This window comes from Rhipicephalus sanguineus, chromosome 6 (genome assembly GCF_013339695.2).
Source record: "Rhipicephalus sanguineus isolate Rsan-2018 chromosome 6, BIME_Rsan_1.4, whole genome shotgun sequence".
Taxonomy (NCBI): Eukaryota; Metazoa; Arthropoda; class Arachnida; order Ixodida; family Ixodidae; genus Rhipicephalus; species Rhipicephalus sanguineus.
The window spans coordinates 173,513,910-173,533,247 of NC_051181.1; the positions used below are offsets into that span (position 1 = coordinate 173,513,910).

Genomic DNA, 19,338 nt, shown 5'->3' on the forward strand with positions numbered 1-19,338 from the left:
CGACACTTACTAGCGTTTACTCCGAGATTGCGTGCGATATCGGAGGTCGTGGTTAAAGCGTCTCGATACCAGCGAGGGACACTGGCCGCGCTGGCGTCGCCGGGGCCCCCTAGACGCAGTTACGGTTTTTGCCTTTCGCCTCGTGTGAGCGTGCGCCGGCTCATCGGAGTAGTGCAGCTTCCACATGCACCAACGGTATTTCTCCGCCGCCGACTACTTCGATTGAGAGAGCACCGACTAACAAAACTGCTGCAATACGTGTTGCACAAAGAACACGATTTGGACGGGCGAATGTCGTGCCTTGGTGGAGCGAGACAGAGGCCAGCGGGACGCACGCGTTTGCGGCGCAAGCTAAGAACCTCTACGAACTAGGCGTCAACATGGGTGCATACACGACAATCGGTGCTATAGCTGCAAAACGCGAATAGAAATTGTACAAGCTCTCATATATCATTACAGAATAAGCACTACTTCTCTGTATATACGTTTCACTTTCGTGTTATACCGATTCCTATGACGGAGGGATCAGTCATGTTTTTTTCCATTACTATTCTAAATAAAAACACTGGTGTCGAGAACCCTAGAAAGAGTATCATGGTGCTGCGGAGCGCATTGAGTCTATTTTCTACCACCGGTAGCTTACAGGGGCAGTGACACAGTCGCCCAACAATTTGAGGTTTTCAGCAAAAAAAAGTCGCCCGCATCTTCCCAAATGCGTCGCAGAGTGGTGGGGGTATCACACGAATGTTGCGTAATTGGGTATGGTTTGGGAATGCTTAATTGTTACACGATGCGCACACCAAGTACGACTTGAACGGCTCCAGCGTGCACGAAGTTCCGGGTCCGCAGCTCGCTTCAAACGCTTGCTTTCAGCGTCGTATGCTCGTCTCTTCGCAGTCTTGTCTTCTGCGTTGCTTGCTGTTGTTGACGCCGACGACGGTGAGGGTGGGGCAACGTTGCCTTCAACGAGTGGTGGGACGCTGATTGAGGGTACTGTTGCTTCCATCGCATCTACTCGAGTCAAGCAAAGCGTCAAGTCAAGCGAAAGCCAAGTAAAGACGCCCTTGACTGAATACGAGATATGCAAAATTGCTCTGTGGTCTAGCAACCCTGAAATTCCGCCATCTTGTGTTTGTCAAGGATGCGACGGACGCAGCTTCACGCATGCCGGCATCATAGAGTGTGTTAACGCGAGGCCAGAAAAATCGAACAGTCTTTTGGAGTAATATGGCAACAGGACAGCGTTTTCCCAGCGTGGACCATGTTATGTGGCGGAACAACCTAGAGGACCTGCCACAGGCCGTCGGTAGCTCATTAGAGAGCCTGCTGCAGGCGTCCACGCCATCGTTTCGGCAGCGAGCGAAAGCCTATGCCCTTGCCGTCGAGTCCTACACGTTGCCGTCATCGGTGGAAACTAACGCGTGCGATTCAAGGTACGTGAAATAGCTGTCTCATGCATTCCATGGAAAGGCTATTATTACAGCTAAAAGCAGCATTCAAGCAGCTTGTGTGAGACGTCGTTCATGTTCGTGTTGTGCACTCCTGCGCTGTCAGCTTTGCAACATCGTATGAACTGTCACAAGAAAGCTGCCCTCCCCCCTTCCCCCTCCTTCCTCCCCCCCAAAAAAGCATATTGTCATAATCGGGCAGCACTATTGTTTGCGCCGAAAACTGAGCGTATGTTACATACGGCGTGTACGGCGGCGACGGCCGAGATATCGCTTGCAGGTCGGGCAGTGTCAACATACGTGCCTAAGCTCCGGAATGGCGGTGCGCGAGTGCTCTGCGCTGGTGGACATGGTAGTGTCACCTGAGTGTGGGTACCTCAACAAACGATAATCATGAGACAGTAGTCGTCGCCTACGTGCGCCGAAGGGGTTGAGCACGCGTAGGAGTGAGACATGGCACTTACTAAAATCCTACCGATTAGCAGCACACGTCTGATGTCAACCCGACGAGCGTATTGATTGATTGATAGGTGTTAAGCCAACCTTATGCGAAATGCGCCGCTATTTTCAACTTGCGACCGTTGTAAATGTGCTGTAGCCAATGTTATCCTTTCGAATAAGCGCAGATACTGAACGATATCGCATTCATGGTATCAGTATATTGATTGCGTTTACTGCAAATGGCGGAATGTACTCGATAGACATGTTTATTGCCTGCAAGTTATATGTTGTCCACAGCTTCACCTTAACCATATTTCCCACTTTTGTGGGCACCTGTTATTGCTTAGTAAAAAAATTTAGCTGATGTGGCAATTTCTGCTTTTGGGCTTTTCCCGCAGACTTGGCCTTGTCTATGCACGGGCCACGTGCTATAGAAGCCAGAAGAAGACTGGCCGGCCGTACAAGGTACGCCTGACTTTCAAGTTATCAAGTGGTGCTGTTGAAGATGCAACCTGTGAGTGTCCTGCCGGAGAAAGCGGGTCATGCAGCCATATCCTGGCCGCACTTCAACTTCTCATCTTTATGAGAAAACGTGGCTACAAAGAGGCTCCACCCGAGTTGAGCTGCACAGAACTGCCTCAACAGTGGCGGCGACCTCGGCGACAAGGCATAAGGCCTGTGAGTGTGCAGGAAGTGGACTGGAGGAGCCCACGTGAAAATGGTGTACCAGAGCCGACACCCACACGGTTGTCTGATGCTAGAGCTGTGAAGGATGATGAGAAAGAACAGCTGGACAGTCTCCATCAGCTCGGAAGAGTCCTTAAGTAGCTCGGCAACGATGACTTTGGCATGGTTCTGATGGCAGCCAAAGGTCCATTTGTCGAAACAAAGCTTGGACTGGCACCTGTTGGCTCACCATTGTCCTACCAGAGGGCAATCGTTCCAGGAGGCTTCAAGACGTGGATGTCATCTAGCATCTCAAAAGGAACGGGCGATATCACTCCTGTCCCAGAGCTCCTGCTTTTTAAAGAAGCGTTGGCGCATACCTTGTGTGGCACTTACACTGCAGATGAGCTCAGGATATTGAATGCAAGTATATTTTGAAGAACCTTGCAATATAAATTTAGTGGGAGCAGCTTGGATACTGCTGTGCAGACAACAATATCTTGTTTTTTTTTTACCTTGCTCTCATGCACTACAAGTAAATGGTTGCAGAATAGGCATAAGCAAGGTGCACTGACAGGTTACGCAAAGCAGGCTGGTCATTATAATGCTACGTTTTATCTTTCTTTTATTTAGAGTACTGTAAGGAGTCTGAAAAACTATACAAATTTACAACATGCAATGCACTATGACAAAAAAAAAGCATACTTGGGGGTGTCATTCTGACACAACAATAATCGTCATTTTCATGCATGCTTTGTCCTAACCGCTGACCAAGTACTTGGTGGTTATGAACAGTGTGTGGCCATCAGTATGAAAGGAAAATGACTTAACAGGAAAATGGTGAGGTGAGCGCACAGTGTTCAAGAAAGGAAAATCAAGAAAGCGAGGTGTTGATTATGGCTGTGCGGTACAAAGGTGCCTCAAGTACTTCTGCTTGCCTTAATGTGTAGTGCATATCGTCGCATGCCTTTATAGACTTAATTTGATGTGTTCTGGTTTCACCCGCAAAGACTGTTAGCAACGCTCAGCGCAGACCACACCACTATGCCTTAGAAGCTTCGCGATCGTTTAACATCATTCCGTTGAGATTACGTGCAGGACGTGAATAGCCAAAATTATTCGATAGCTTACACGAGCACCAGTGATAATGCTCGAATGTTTGATGCCGCATGTGTAAATGTCGACGCACATCACTGTAAGTCAGATTATTGAAGGCCGGTGTTCTGGTCCCCGCTATCAGTTTACAGCATGTATCACTTGCACTTTGACTTCTCCTTTTTCGGGCACAGGTTCGCCCAAATAAAGCGCTTCGTCTTGAACCCGCCTAGGGCTGCCTTCTCGAACGACCACAGAAAAATATCTACGCCGCAGATCAGTAGTAGAAAGGAAAACAGTAGTTGAAAGATCAGTAGCAGAAAGTTGTCCTCACATGCGTATTTTGGTATTTTAAGTTTAGGAGACAATCACAAGAGTGCCCACACATAGGTCGATGGGCAGATAGATAAAAACCTTTCATCTGCTGAGAAATGCACCAAATAAAAAAAACGAAAATCAAATGTTAGTTCCATAGTCATTCTACCTTTGTGTGGTGATCTGTTAAAAGTTTTGCACTGTGCACCCTTCCTTTGCAACCATGAACCAAATAGCCCATGTCACAACACTGGTGCATTTTGAAAAAGCTAAATGCAAAAGTATTGATTTGCCTCACATTAGGCACTTAGTAACAAATTCCAGCTGGACAAATTGTTTAGTAGCTCCTACCAGAGTGCACTTCATAACTGTGTCACATTTTTGGTTATATACATGTTCTTGCTTTATTTTTCTAGGAACTTCAGGTGTCTGCACAAGACGCACAGGAACTTGAACAAAATTCAAGGCAGCAGAGCCACAGTTCACACTGGAGAGATGGACGTCGACATAGATTAACTGCATCGCATTTTGGTCGTGTAATTAAGAGAAATTAGTGGACAGAAACAGGGCTGCGGAACCTCATTGAGCCAAAGGACTTGTCTCGCGTTCGTGCTGTGCAATATGGAATCGCCAAGGAGAGTGTAGCTGCAGATCGTTATGCAAATGTAATGCAGTCGTATGGCCATAATGTGACACTACACCATTCAGGATTGGCTGTCAACCCGGCCTTTCCATGGCTTGGAGCTAGCCCAGATAGATTTGTATATGACCCAGAGGAGCTGACATATGATGTCCTTGAGATCAAGTGCCCTTACTCCCTGAAGGATAGCCAACCAGAAGAAGCCAGGAGCAAGAAGTTCTGCATGATTTTTGAAGAAAATGATGAGCCACAACTGGACCGTGACCACGAGTATTATGCCCAGGTGCTCAGTCAAATGGGCATAACAGGCTGCCTATGGGCGGACTTCGTGGTCTGTTCGGAGAATTGGATAGCCATCGAGCGTATTCGCTTTGATAAAATAGAGTGGCTTAGTATGCGTAAAAAACTTGACAAATTCTTTTTCGAACACATGCTGCCTTACACGAGCAGCCAGCACTGAGAACTGAGACTAATCCTTAAGGAAGTGCAACACCATGTCAGGTGCAGAATGCCTCAGGGAACCGTTTTTTTTTTTTAACACGAAAGTGTTTTATGCCGGGGTCCACCAAAATTTCAGTATCGTATTTCCGTCACGGAAATGACGTCGAAAAATTTACACAATCAGATGGCAAAGAAAAAAAGTTCCATCAACGGGCATCGAACCCACGACCGCTCGGTCCGCAACAGCAGATGCCGAGTACACTATCCACTGCGCCACGGTCACAGACCCTAGAGGCTTTACAAACGCGCCTTTTATATCTACCACTCTCCCAGTTGGCAGGGTGGTGTTGCCCTCTGGGAGCGGTAAAGTAATTCGTTATTACTGTGGCCTCCGTGATTGGCACCTGCAACGCGTTACACGTCCGTCCCATTCGGCGCATTTTCAATAGTTCAATTTTGTCAATGCCTTAACACACCACGAGGTGACGACCTTAGCCCAAGCGTCGTAAAGCGTCGGCCTCGCTCATAGCATCACGCTAATCCAAACCAAAAATAGCTCTGCGACGCGCGCCTGCCTCACCTGGCTGTAACACCGCATTCCCCGCTCACGTGCTCGCCCCAAGAAAAATCGCGGCTGGGCTACCGGGGCGGCAGGACGCGCTTTGCATTTCCCTCTAATCCAGCCATGGTGTTCAATCACATTTTAACATGCCACAGGATGGCGACCAAGTTCTGCATCCAATATGCGACGCTTTTCTGGCTATCACACCTCGTTCTCTGATTACGCTTTCACCGTTAACTACTACAGCTACTCCAAGGGTTTGTTTAATAATTTAACATGGACGTTAGTCGTCAGGATGGAGATGTACCACCAATCATCCATGTGGGTGCATCCACGTTAAACGGTGCTATAGCTGGCAGACATCAATATACATTGTGCAAACTTTCTTATATCACTGTACAGTAAACATTCAGTTACTTCTGTAATTGCACGCATTACTTTCGTGTTATTCCGATTCCTATGACGGAGGGATCAACCATGTTTTTTAAAATATTCTTTGATAGAATTTTAATTGTAACCTGAGGCCGATTTCAAGTCTGAGTAGCTGCTGGTTGTGTGTGCAGGAAATCAACCGTATCGCATGGCAGCAGAATTTGTAGCAGTGCTGGCATGCTTCGTTTAGTTGCATAGAAAGTGAGTTGGTAGACACACTTACGTGCACAAGTTGATTGGTTGATTGACCTGTGTGGGTCTTTACATGTGGAGCCTTCTGTAGCAATGATTATATTAAAGCACTTTTTTGTTTGTCATTCTGCCATAGGGCCTTGCCTTTCACTTAGTAGGACATGAATAAAGTTTTGAAGGTATAAATATACAGTGCACAAACCTTGGCCTGAAGTTCTCTTGGGCTAGATTTTATTGCCTTATGTGTGGCAATTTTTTTGTTTGCCATTCACTTTCTTGGTTGAATGAGGCTTTGTGATGTGTATCGCACACTAATGCATCCTAACCAGTGAATGCAAGATTTCATTGCAAGCTGTTTTTGCTATTTTACTGCATTAGTTTTGGATCTCCACCTTGCACAAGTGTGTACTTCATGCTTATGTGTAATTTTTTCAATTTTAGTTTCCTTAAAAAATTTTGGTGATGCGTTGTGATATGAGTGTGCCTAGATATCACTCTCATTTGCTCTCTTCGTGAAATGATAATGTTTCTATGTAGCGCATGTCAGAGCGAGAGGTTCAGATGAAAAAATCTTGTGGAAACATCATTTTTATAGCTTTGTCTGTAGGAATTACCGCATTTGTTGTGTAATTTGTATTTGTCCTGTCAATTTGGGCTAGTGAACAGTACAAAGTTGACTTCTACCTCATGAAGCTTTTCATTTTGGCTGGTGTATTATGTGCAATTTACATAATTTGTTACATTCAGAGTAAAGGAGCCTAATAGGACTGTAGCAGATACATTTGGCTTATGTTGCTTTTGCTGTGATGTGCACTGTGCATTTGTTTCATTATTATATTCACATCTGTTCATGTTTTCTAAAGCGATGTGATATTATACATCACTGTGGTAATGCAGTGAAAAAAAACTAGGAATTCTAAACTGTGTTACTGTTGCTAGTTTGTTCAGTCAGTGCAATATGTGTTAAATAATAAAAATGTTTATTTTACTTTCTCAAAGTGGTTTGATACTTTGCACATAAGACAAGAACTTCTTTGAATCATGTGTCTTTGTTGTAATGGAAAAATTTTCTACTCTCAAAAGCATGAAGTTCATCTTGAAGGTGCTACTTTCATTGGAGATGTAAGCGTATTTCAGTCAGTGTGGTTTTAATTTACAAATGATACTGGTTAGGTGCAGATGGGCATATTTCCTGCTCACCAGCACGTTCAGATACCACACACCACTATTTAAGAAATTTCGGGGCACATGGCTAACTGTGCCTTAGGTACAGTAATGATGACAGCATCTAGTTTAATCTAATTATGACTGGAGTTTAACATCTCAAAACCACGATATGATTATGAGAGACGCCGTAGTGGAGGGCTCCAGAAATTTCGACCACCTGGGGTTCTTTAACGTGCACTAAATCTAAGTACACGGGCCTCAAACATTTTGACCATATGGTATTTTTTAACATGCACTGACGTCGCACAGTACACGGGCCTCTAGCATTTTGCTTCCATCGAAATGCGACTGCCCAGATTGAACCTGCTACCTCCGGGTCAGCAGCTGAGCACACGAATGTCTCATTTTGCCTATTTTCACACTACAAAGCCACTAATAGGAAATCCTTACAGCAGCATGCTCATGTTCATTGTCCCATAGTAGAAAAAGCTGCTGGTCAACATAGGCTTACAAACGACACGATAACCATGTGTAAAAATGACATACATATATTTTATTTATTGAAAAACACGTATTACAAGGAGCTTGATGTGGGCGAGTTGGTGTAAAATACTGGATGAAAAAAGGCTGCACGAAAAGCACAAGGACTACAAGGCACACTTACAACAGATGAGCGCAAATTAACAACTGAAGTTTATTTGACGAGACATCAATACTTATACATGAAAAAATAACAAATCAAAGTCAACCCCATCACGTGTTCAGGTTCTATCGCAACATGAAGGCAGTCTCTTTTTCATTAAGTGCCACTGACGGGCAACTAATGCATCTGTCACCTGCACGTGCAATGTAATAGGCTTCGAGGATCTCCCCTCTCCAATCTATCCCCGGATCGAGCCAAGAACTTTGATTAAGAACTGGATGGCAGTTGCAATGATTACAGTGCTCTGCCATATGCCCGCCTGCCGTATTTACTCGAATATAGGCCGGCCCCGACTCTAAGCCGACTCCCTAAAATCGCAAGGCCAGAAAAAAAAAACTTAATCCCCCCCCCCCCCCGCTTTCGCACATCGTTTTTTTTTAAGAAACATCGGCTTAGATTCGAGTAAACACAGTAACTGTCCAGATGTGCTCTCGTGCCCTCTCGTTGCAGCAGCTTATCGTTTCTCCAATGTACACCTTGTCGCAACTTAGGGGAACCTCGTAGATAACTTTTTTGCATTGAGTGTACTGAACCACGTGTTTCTTGGTGCAGGGATCCCATTTTACTTTTGTGCATCAGTGGACAAATCATGGACAGTTTACACGGGGCACTGAAGACAAGATTCACATTATGTCTTTGCGCAACTTTCTTCAGATAGTGCGAAATCCTATGCCAATAGGGGATAACATGCACCCTCCTCTTAAAGGGGCCCTGCAACACTTTTCGAGCATGCTCAAAAAGCGCTGCCGATCGGTAGTCGAGGCTCCCGAGAACACGCGAGCCAAATATTATAGCGATGCGCCCGGCCTGGCATTTACAATAAATTCTCAAAGTCAGCTGAAAATCGCTCCCTCTTCTCTCGACAAATGATGTATTAGTCCGCAAAATATGACGCGATTGTCGGCAGTTCCGCCATTGGCTGATGTTATAATCACGATAACAGCCTCATTATTACTTTCGTTGTTAATTTTGAGTTCAATAAGTAGATAATATGTATGTTTATATTCTGTTATCGCGTTAAAAACACCGAGCAAACATTAATATTAGCACTTCCGGTCTCACCGACAGCTCGTCTGCTCGTAGTTGCGTGGTTCCGTGGTTCCGTTTTCTTCGCCATGCGCAGTGCCGAAAACGTGAATATTTCTGTGCTTTTGACCATCGCCGGTTGCCTTTGAGAGTGGCAGCCGTTCGAGTGTTGCCTCGTCAGCTGGGAACTGCATCGTCGGCACGTTCTCACGACCGACCGAGGCAGCCGTGCAGCATGTCTCCGATAACAATGCTGGCGTCCGGTAATGGCGGCGCTTCGGGGTCGTCTGCCAGTGCCGTCTTACGAGGCGGTGTATCGGAGTATGGGCCGAAACCGATCTCAGCTGTCATTCGTTCCAAACGAGCGCGCAGGTTTGCTTCCATGGTTGGCAGAGCGATGAAAACACTACGGCGTTCGAGGTGCACACCCAACATTACCAAACCGACGCGCAGTTTTCAAGCACGCGCGATACACATCGGCTCCGCGCGCTGGCTCCGCTCGACGAGAACGACGCAAGCCGACCGGAAGTGGCGGCACAGACCACGTGGTTGCGCCCAGACGTCAGAGAGAAAAAAATGAAGAAAAAATTTCCGCCGGCGCTCTTGGGCGGAGCCTCGCTCGTCTGCGCTCCCTCCCTCGAGTCGCTGCCTAGCTCTCCGCGCGCTCGCGGCGTTGAGTTGAGGGAGAAAGCTGCGGAACGTGATCTATATAATTTGGTAACACCACTTAGACTTGACGGATTCGAAAAAATTTTGCGGCATATGACTCGTGAAGAGTCATACGTCAATAATGAGACTATTCCAATATAACTAAGAAAGGTGTTGCAGGGCCCCTTTAAAGGGACACTAAAGAGCAAAACGATTTTTCTTATATTAGTGAAGTAATCTTTCACGATACCAAAAACATCACGCTTGCTGAGAGAAGACTCTTAGTAAGCGACAAAACGCGCAAAAACAAAATGTAAGTGGCGACGCCACCTTGAAGTTTCCATACCATTCGCCGTGACGTCACATGTTTTCACGGCGCCTACTAGGGACTACGTTGCTCCTAATCGGTAAAAATGAAGTACATTATCCTCTGAGGGGGTCATAGACTTAACATACCAAGTTTGAGGCAATTTTGTTGAGCCAATGGCGCCAAAATACGATACACTTTGAAATTTGTGACGTCACGCGGGGAGATTTCGGCGCGAAATTTAAAAATGAAACTTTGAACTTGATTTCCTCCTCTATTAATAAACCTATGATGGCAAAATTAACGACATTAGAGTTCTCAGAGCACAATTTATCTATCTAAACCGATTCATTGTTTCTCTTTAGAGTCCCTTTAAACAGGAAAGGCAGGCGGGTAGCGAAGAAAAACCAGCTGATAGTTGGTGCTCCTCTGTTTTAAGCGTACCTTGCAGTCCTTGTGTTTTTCACGCAGCTTTTTTCATTCAACAAGTAATACATGGCAATGCACTTCATTAAAACAACTAAATGTTCAAGGGTTTGACACGTCTACACTTGGTTGCAGAGGCAAAACTGTGCACTGAAAACCAAACCATTCCTATGGTCCAAGGCCCTGCACATTCTTGCGAATCAAAGGTGTTTGAAAATTTGTAAGTATTGTGGTTACACTCCAGATTTGATTAATTATGGGGTACAGTGTGAGAGGTATCGGTCGATCATATATGTGAAACGCCTTGATTCTCTGGATCCTTCGCTCCACATGAATTCTCAGAGAAGCAATCTCACGCGTTTCCTGCACCTGGTCGCTCGTAAATGTACTGCCTCGGAGAAATGGCGGCATGTTTAATTTCACACCCTTCTTTTCTAAAAGATCCTCGATACGGAATCCCTTGTCTGCCATCACAGAATCACCACCTTCAAAATTCAAGTTGAGGAATTCACTTTGAATGACACACTCCCTGTCGGATATCGATCCTGTGTACAGGTCTGACACAAAGGCTACAAGGCCACATGGTAAAACACCCACAAGTCCTTTCAAAGTATTGCACGACTTATATGTGGAGTACGTACTCGATTGCAGCGACAAGGAAGATGGTACTTCACATCTGATTTCGGTTGCATCCAAGATTACTCTTGTGGTTCCGTACTTTTCTGCAAACTCTGGTGGCATAGTCGCATCAACGACTTCTCTCGGTGGCCAAATAGTCATGCGGGCCAATTTCGAATGCATGAAATTAATCCAAGATGTAAAGATTCTAGACACCGTTGATTGTGCAATATTGAACCTATGCGCCAAATCTTCCTCTAGCAAACCCTGGCGCAATCTCACCAAAACTAAAAAGAGTTCATTCTCCATGGAAAGTTTTCTCCTTCGGCCTTTCGCCGATCTTCTAGAATCATTCTCTGTGCGCAAAACATTGCATCCATTGTGTCCTGGATTGAGAAAGTTCATCAAAGCCAAAAAATCACAGCATATTCACGGAGTGAATGATGATGAGTGGGCGAAGCTGCGGAGGTTCATCGGTAAACCGTGAATCTTCCGTGAATTCTGCCCAGTACATCATCACCGACTAAAGGTTCGATGAGTTATGACGACTTGCAGCTCACTTTAATTTTACATGTACGCTGTGAATTTTCATTGTTTAGAAAACCCTTGCTTTAGAAAAATCTGGCGTCTTTCGTTAAGCAGCTGGCGTCTTTTCGTTTTGCTTTAGAAACATCTGGCGTTCTTTCGTTTTGCTTTTACAAAACATCTGGCGTCTTTCGTTGGTTTATTTCATCAATCAACGGCGTTTTGAACAAAATTTTTATTGTTTAATCACGCACAGGAGAAATCTCACCAGGCACTACCTTGGAGGTAAACAATGGCTGCTAATGGGAATGAGAGACAGAAGAAGTCGGCTTTTAGCTAACACTTACACTTCTACTTCTCCTAACGTTTCCTACTGGAACATGCCAATGGCTGCTAATGGGGAATGAGAGACAGAAGAATTCGGCTTTTAGTTAACGCGCACGCTGCGAATTTTTTATTGTTCAACAACGCACAGGAAAAATCTCCCACCGGCACCACCTTGGAGGTCAAAGCGTAAGACTTGTTACGGACTACGACTACTACTACTACTACTACTACTACGACGACGACGACGACTACGAGGGACGAACGGGTGCCGCCTTAAGGAGCTTCGCCCCTAAAAATGTTCATACCCAGGCAAGCCTGTATAAAATAGCACAGCCTCATCTTATCCCTTGAATCTGTCAATACAAAAGGCAGACGTCCTCTCTCTTTCTGCTTCAAGCTCATCGATGAGATTCTGATTTTCTACTTGGAGTTTTCGAATAGTTGCTCTTGCAGTCTCCAACTGCTCCTTGAGATAAGGACACTCATCTCTTAGCTTTGAAAGTTCAGCCCTTTGCTCTGAAATGATTCCCAACAGACGCTTAACCTCCCCTCCAGTGACCACAATTTCACTGTTTGGCACTACTGATGCTTGTTCTGCCTCCATTCTGCTGTCGCTGCACACGGCTGCCTCTTCCAGCGCAGTATCCTCGTTGCTGCTGTCTGGTCCCTGTGAAGACGGTGCCTGACGTGGTCTCTTTGCAGCTGTGTTCGTCATCTGTTGTGCACGTTGTTTCGGAGGCTTTCGCACTTTTATCTCTTTAGCGAAACTGAATACCGATGGCACTGCTGTGTCTCTCAGAAGCCTGTAGGCACTTGCTACACCAGGGATATAGTCACATTCCTTAAAGTGCTTGGAGCAGACTTTCGTTGACTTGGTAACTTGAAAGTGAGTGCCTTCGTCCCTCTTTATGGCAATAATCCACTTCTTGTAGGTTGCAGGATCACGTGGAAAGCGATGGAAGGACACCTAAAAAAAAAAACAGTAAGTACGCGGGGACTGTTTGTGAAGTTATAGGCTTATCTGCCTTGCCTTGGGCTTCGCATGTCTATCTGGCATTGTATCAGTCATAGTTCACTTGACATATTTGCGGACTGACCATGTAACTATGCAAATGATTATTTGTTAAAGTTAGCCATATAAAACCTGATATGTAATGCTGACTTGGACATACCTAAAGTAAACTGGTCTGTAAATGCAACAGTAAAATGTAGTGCACGCATTTTTTTTATTCACGTTTTTAGCCATTCTTTATGTATAACTGGGGTGCAGTCCTCGGTGGGAAAACCTCCAGAATAGCTATGTCCTACTGAGACGCAACAGGTACAGAATCCCGAAATGTTACTCGACTGGGCAATCGCTTTTACTGGACGACGCGTCGTTCTGCCTCAAACGATAAGACACCACGCCAGCAGGTCACAGGTGCGCGAGCATGACACCGCGCACGAAAAACAGATGAATTAACGAAAATATATTGACAACCGCCACCTTTGATACTGCGAAGTCGCATATTGTATCAGTACAACTTAAAATAAATTCTGGGTTATTAAGTTCCAAGATGACATCGTCGTGAAGCACACCGCAGAGGGAGGACCTGGATTAACTTCAACCAGAAGGGGTTCGCTGACGTGTGTGCACAAAATTCACAGTACACTGAAGTCCGTGCATCTTACCCCCGTTGAAATGCGACCGCCGCAACTGGAATTCAAACCAGGCAACGCGACTGCAAAGCCACTACCACATCGACTAAGCAAAACATGAAAATCAATAAGAAGCGCTTAAAACACTCGCGCCGAATCAAGGTGTAACGTTGGCAAATATTATAAACCAGTGTAATCACGCTAAATCGCAAGCAATGCTGCTCAAAGCAGCGTGACTGAGTGACGCGAGCCCTGTGCAGCTAGCGGTGCTATTTTACTACGATGTATCAGGAACGCCCGCTTACCTTGTTTCCATCGCTGTCAGTAACTCCACGTTGATTGCAGAGTGGGACGCAGCAGTGCACTGCCATCTTAGCGGCAGCGAGGCGTGTAACCTACTAGGCCCGCGCGTACGCCACGCTTGAAACACGCCTAGGTTAGCCCGGCCGCGCGTGCTGCTTGGTACGCGCCGTCAAACACGCACGACAAGCACAAGATGGCGACAGCAGTAGATCTTGCAGCCACCAGATGGCGCTGGCTATTTTGCATATCTCCTATTCCGAACGCGCGCTCCGCCGCTTATATAGACCGTTTTCACGGAGAGGAGGAGCGTAGCCTCGAACCGGTGTATTTTCACCGCTTTCTCTCTCTCCACCTCGGCCGACCGCTGCCGCTGGTGTGTGCGGATTCCCGAGTTTTGCACTACGTGGTGCGTGAGAGGTCAGCGTGTTTCCATTTTTCGACGCGCTGAAACAATTGTGCGGCCGCAAATCGAAATGTCGGACGAGAACAGGTCGACAAGCTACCACTGCGCTGTGTTTGGCTGCGGCAACAGCTACGGAAGCCTGAAAGACTGGCAGCCAAGGCATGCGAAGTGCACTATGTTTTTAAATGACTTCGCTTCTCCAGGTCGCACGCCTTCTCCGACAAATAGTATATTATTATATGGGGTGTCTGCACTTATGGCCATTTCCCCAAGTCACCACACCAGCTTGTGATTGTGCTTGGGTGCTGCTACACTTTATCATCTGCATCAAAGAGAACCAATGTCAAGGCTGACGATTAATACACAAAATGTTTGGCCAAGAGTTGTTCTCATGAACCTCTCTGATTTCTATGCTACAGCACATGATTTACAATGGCTGCGGCTAGAAAATGTTCCATCTTAGTGCGTGCAATTTCGAGATTATTGAATGGGCACTTTTCAATCTACATGACAGAAAGGCCTGCATGACATGTGTTCTTTGGCGTAGGTACGCGTTTCTAACGTTTCGTCGAGAGCACGTTCTTTCTCGACTTGTCAATTTTGTGACGATAACTGGGGTAGCGTTATGACAACCGCACTTTTTTTTTTTCGCGCGGCAGTCTGGGTGTCGTGTATAATCGGCCCACGTTCGTTAAAGCCAGGTCGTTACCTGGACACGTGCGCTTGTCGTAATGCTTCTGAAATACTCGCCAGAAAACAAATTGACAGTAATGTTACCAAAAACGAGCGCCCTTTCGGCGTATCGCTAATGGCGGCGGCTCACGCCGAAGCGAACTCACGCCATGCCACGCTTCCAGATGTGCAACAGGCTTATTTTTATTTTATCATCGGCGTTGTTTCTACGCCGAACTTTGAGCTCACCCGTCGTACTTCGGTTCCTTATCCTGTGCAACGATCAGAGGCCACAAGCTACGACGGCGACACGAATAAACACAGGCATCGGTGTTTGTGCTCCTGTCGTTCCGTGAACATTGTATTGCAACGTGCCAAGCGGAACCAAAATGGTCTGTTAGGGATTAGAGTTACGTTGAACTTGAATAATCACGGCACGGAAACCCGGGAGCCATCTTAAACACTAATCCGCGCACCTAGCGCGCAGCCAGACAATGGCCTACGTGTTCGCTCGTCTCCATTTACGTTTCTCCGATTATACTTCGACAGTTGTCCTAAGTGTTAACGCTCTTTTATAGTGATTATTCCAAGAACCTCACCCGGCCAGCTATAACAAAACATACAAAGCAATTACCAATTTACACATGCTGCTTAAGAACTGCATGGCATTATTCTCATCGTTGGCGCCGCTGCGGGAACGTCTCGTGGGCCGCCGCAGCTTGCTGTTTCAGCCATTTTGAAGCTGTAAGCTTAGCGATTATTTATCAGCGCCTTTACACTCGAAAAGCGTTGCCCTGTTTTGCCCGTGTACCGCGAAGAACAGCAATACCTTGTGAACCGAGCGCATACGCTGCATACACCGCCGCGGAACCCCACACACCGGAAGGGCGGCGAAACGTCGCAGACGATAGACGGCGCTGCGGCGGTGGAGTGCTTTAAAAATGGCAGCCTCCTTGTGAAATTTGTGTATACACACCGCCCGCGTTGGAGGGAGAGGAGGGAGGGAGAGGAGAGGCTTGCTGCCGTCACGAGGCGAGCCGAGCATGCGCAGTGAGTGTGTGGACGGCGCCGCCGACGCCGCAGGTGCGACTAAGGGTACGAACACACTGGCGGCGCGGCACTCTCCCGCCCGCCGCTCACCGCTCGCTCCATGCCGCTTTTCTCTCTTTCTCCCGCGGAGCGTCAAAATCTTTCTCCCGCCGACTCGATCGCTCGGGGACCTATTTTCGCCGCTACCGCCGGCTGCCGCGCAAGCAAACCACCAATCAGCGCCTGCTTTACCTCCTCTTCCTTCTCACACGGGCTGTCGTCATAGCAACCAGACACTGTTCTCCTCACCCGCGCAACTCCTCTCCGTCTTTCTGGGAGAAATCGCGAGCCGGCAGCAAGCCGGTGGGTGCGCGCTCCTCGACATGCCCGTTCTTGTCTCGTGATTCTCGCGCCGGCAATGTGGACAGCGTGTTGCTGCTTGCCGCGCGGAGGCGCCGACGGGCGGGACGCCGCCGCGGCATGCTTCCCGCCAGTGTGCACGTACCTTAAGGCAGGCCCGAGGCATGATGGCAGTTTGGCGTCCGGGCCATGGGGCGTCGCTACCGTCGAAACGATTGCAGCGAACCTGGTAGGGGCGGTAATTGAAGGCCCCAGTAAGCCTAATAAAAATAAAATAACGCGGCCACGGTAGTACGCAGTAGTAAACAAAAACGTGCTTCTGCATTAAACTATAACCAGCCACGAGTATTACAAGGCAAAGTTTTAAAGAAGTTTTGTAAACATGACTGTGCGTGGCTCCGCTAGGTACCGCCACCATCACGCCTGCGCAGCGCACAAGCAGACGACGCGCAAGCACGAAAGCGCATAGAAACGCAAACTTTACCACCGCAGCGAGGAGCAGCGATGTCGCACCTTTATTGCGGCGCGAAGTGGTGCGATTCTTCGGGGAATGAAGGCGAACACTTCTTCAGAATCCCTGCTGACCACAGGTATTTATACGTTCACTATTATATATTTCCCAAGATGTTCACAAAGTTTTGATTTGACTGTCGTTGACCGTTATGATTTGAAACTGCTGAACGAACAGCGAATTTTCTTGCTGTCATTCGTTACTTCAGCTATCTGTTTGAGAAATGGTTACGATAATAAGTTAAAATTAGTGGGCGGGCTGCAGTTTGTGGCTCGACGTGGCATCACCTCTCAAAAGCGGAGCTGTTCGCTAGTTATGGTTGCTCACATTAGTATATATGTGCGTGCCTCACTGCCTGACGTTACCTCTACTATCTCGTGAAAGCTAACCAATTCGGATTACCGTGTCATGCAACCGTGTCTTCAGAGTGTTTTGTTACGTGTTACTTTAACTTATGCGTGCTAGTAACATTAACGGAGTGGGATAGTTGTGCTCGCTGCAGCTGTTTTTTTAAGCGCTTTAATGCGTGCGTATACATCACGTCCGTGTAGTTTATGGGTGGTGCTCGCAGCCGACGAAAGTATCGCTCACAAAGTTATTGCGGAGGCCCCAGTAGCGAACTCGGGACACTGCCCTCAGATTCGAATGTGTGCCCAGTCAAAAAAATTCAAGTGGTCCAATTGGAAAAATACCAATTAGCCCCAATTGGTTGAAAACCAGTAGGATTTTCGCCATCCGTTGGAACGTACCAATTACATCCAATTGGTAAGCCAGTTCATATCCAATTGGTAAACCATTTGGGTAGAACTTGTGGTAATGGGTTGACCAGTTGATATAGACTGGGGTCCAATTGGTCCACCTCTTGACACGCATGGTCGTCCAATCGAAACTAAATGGTGCCAAAATGGCTAACCAGTTAAAGTGAACTGGTGTTCCAGTTAATCATGAATGGTCTCCCAATTGAAACTAGGTGGTGTTTAATTGGTTAACCAATTGAATAGATGTGGTCATCCAGTTGAAGCCAGCTGGTGCCCAAATGGGTAACCAGTTGAAGAGAACTGGTGTCCAACTGGTCAGCCAGTTGAAGGTAGGTGGTGTTCAACTGGTTAACCAACTGAAGCTAGCTGGTGCAAATGGATAACCAGTTGAAGAGAACTGGTGTCCAACTGGTCAGCCAGTTGAAGGTAGGTGGGGTTCAATTGGTTAACCACTTGAATAGATGTGGTCATACAGTTGAAGCTAACGGGTTCCCGAATGGTTAACCAGTTGGTCACTTATGGTCATCCAGTTGAGGCTAACTGGTTAACTGGCTGAATGCATATGGTCATCCAGTTAAAGCTAACTGGTGCTCAACATGAAGAGCCTTTATTACACAGCAGTAGTTTGGTGAAAACATCTCATACAGGGGGGGGGGGGGGGGCTTCATAGTACAGCTCTCCGATTCCTGCTACGAATGTTATTCCTTGTCAAACTGTTGCCCGTTCTGCTTCAGCTTCAGGGAACGAGGTCACGGATATATTCTCGTTGCTTAGGGTTCTTTCTTTGTTCCGCGTTGCATCAGCAACCAGACAGGCTGCGTGAAAGAAAAATATGTCAAGACAGTGAGGAAAATGAGCAACATGGCTGTTGTTCCGCGTTGCGTCAGCAATCAGACAGGCTGCGTGAAAGAAAAATATGACAAGACGATGATGAAAATGAGCAACATGGCTGTAGTACGGAGGTGAACACACTTGTCTAGCATGCTGTAATGGCACGCTCCAGAACGAGCAGTTTGAGATAGCCCACGCTCGAGCATTCACCCTAAGCGGCCATGCATGCATATGTCGTCAGTGCAGTCCGGAGCACGCCGTTCGAGTGTTCTAGACAAGTGTGCTCCCATCTGCACGAAGGATGAAATTGTTCAATAAGGTGGTATGCTGGGCCAGTTGGTGCAACATATTGTAGACTGTACGAGCGGAAAACAGCAGGAATAGAAGGAAAGAACTTGACAGGACAGACGCTCAACTTACAACTGCAGTTTATTGGAAATTTTTCTCACACGAGAGCATAGAATCGCAGATGTGCAGCCATCTTATCACAAGAAAGACCAGGCCTACAGAAATTTTACTTATCCGAACTGATATGTGCCGCCCTTTAACAATTTTGAAAGCCTGTTTCTTTATCATTCAGCACTGCCGAGGGAACACTGATGCACGTGGTTGAGTTTGCTTTACTCTGTACAGCTTCCGTTATCTCCCTGGCGTTTTGATTTGCTAAGAACATTAGTGCTCGCAAACTGCGGATTGCACCCGCAATCTCTGCAGTGCAGAGACGAGTGCGTGCCACTGCGAGAACCTTCAATGACGATTCATGTTCTCTGACTATGTCATTTAGACATCGGCCCGTCTGGCCGATGTCGCAGCTCAACGGAACTCTGTACACGACCTCATCGGTACAGGGAACA

General features: G+C 46.8%; 1 protein-coding gene and 1 pseudogene across 1 annotated transcript; one reads left to right on the forward strand and one right to left on the reverse strand.

The window, feature by feature from the left end:
- Nucleotides 1–1,227: 1,227 nt before the first annotated feature.
- On the forward strand, nt 1,228–5,127 carry LOC119397722 (uncharacterized; annotated as a pseudogene).
- A 5,458-nt stretch (nt 5,128–10,585) lies between these two features.
- On the reverse strand, nt 10,586–14,063 carry LOC119397723 (uncharacterized). The gene is made up of 3 exons (XM_037665138.2): nt 13,923–14,063; nt 12,323–12,946; nt 10,586–11,535 (listed from the first exon to the last, which is right to left on the reverse strand). The coding sequence occupies exons 1-3, from the start codon at nt 13,986–13,988 to the stop codon at nt 10,678–10,680; spliced, it is 1,548 nt and encodes a 515-aa protein (XP_037521066.2). The 5' UTR covers nt 13,989–14,063; the 3' UTR covers nt 10,586–10,677.
- Nucleotides 14,064–19,338: the final 5,275 nt, after the last annotated feature.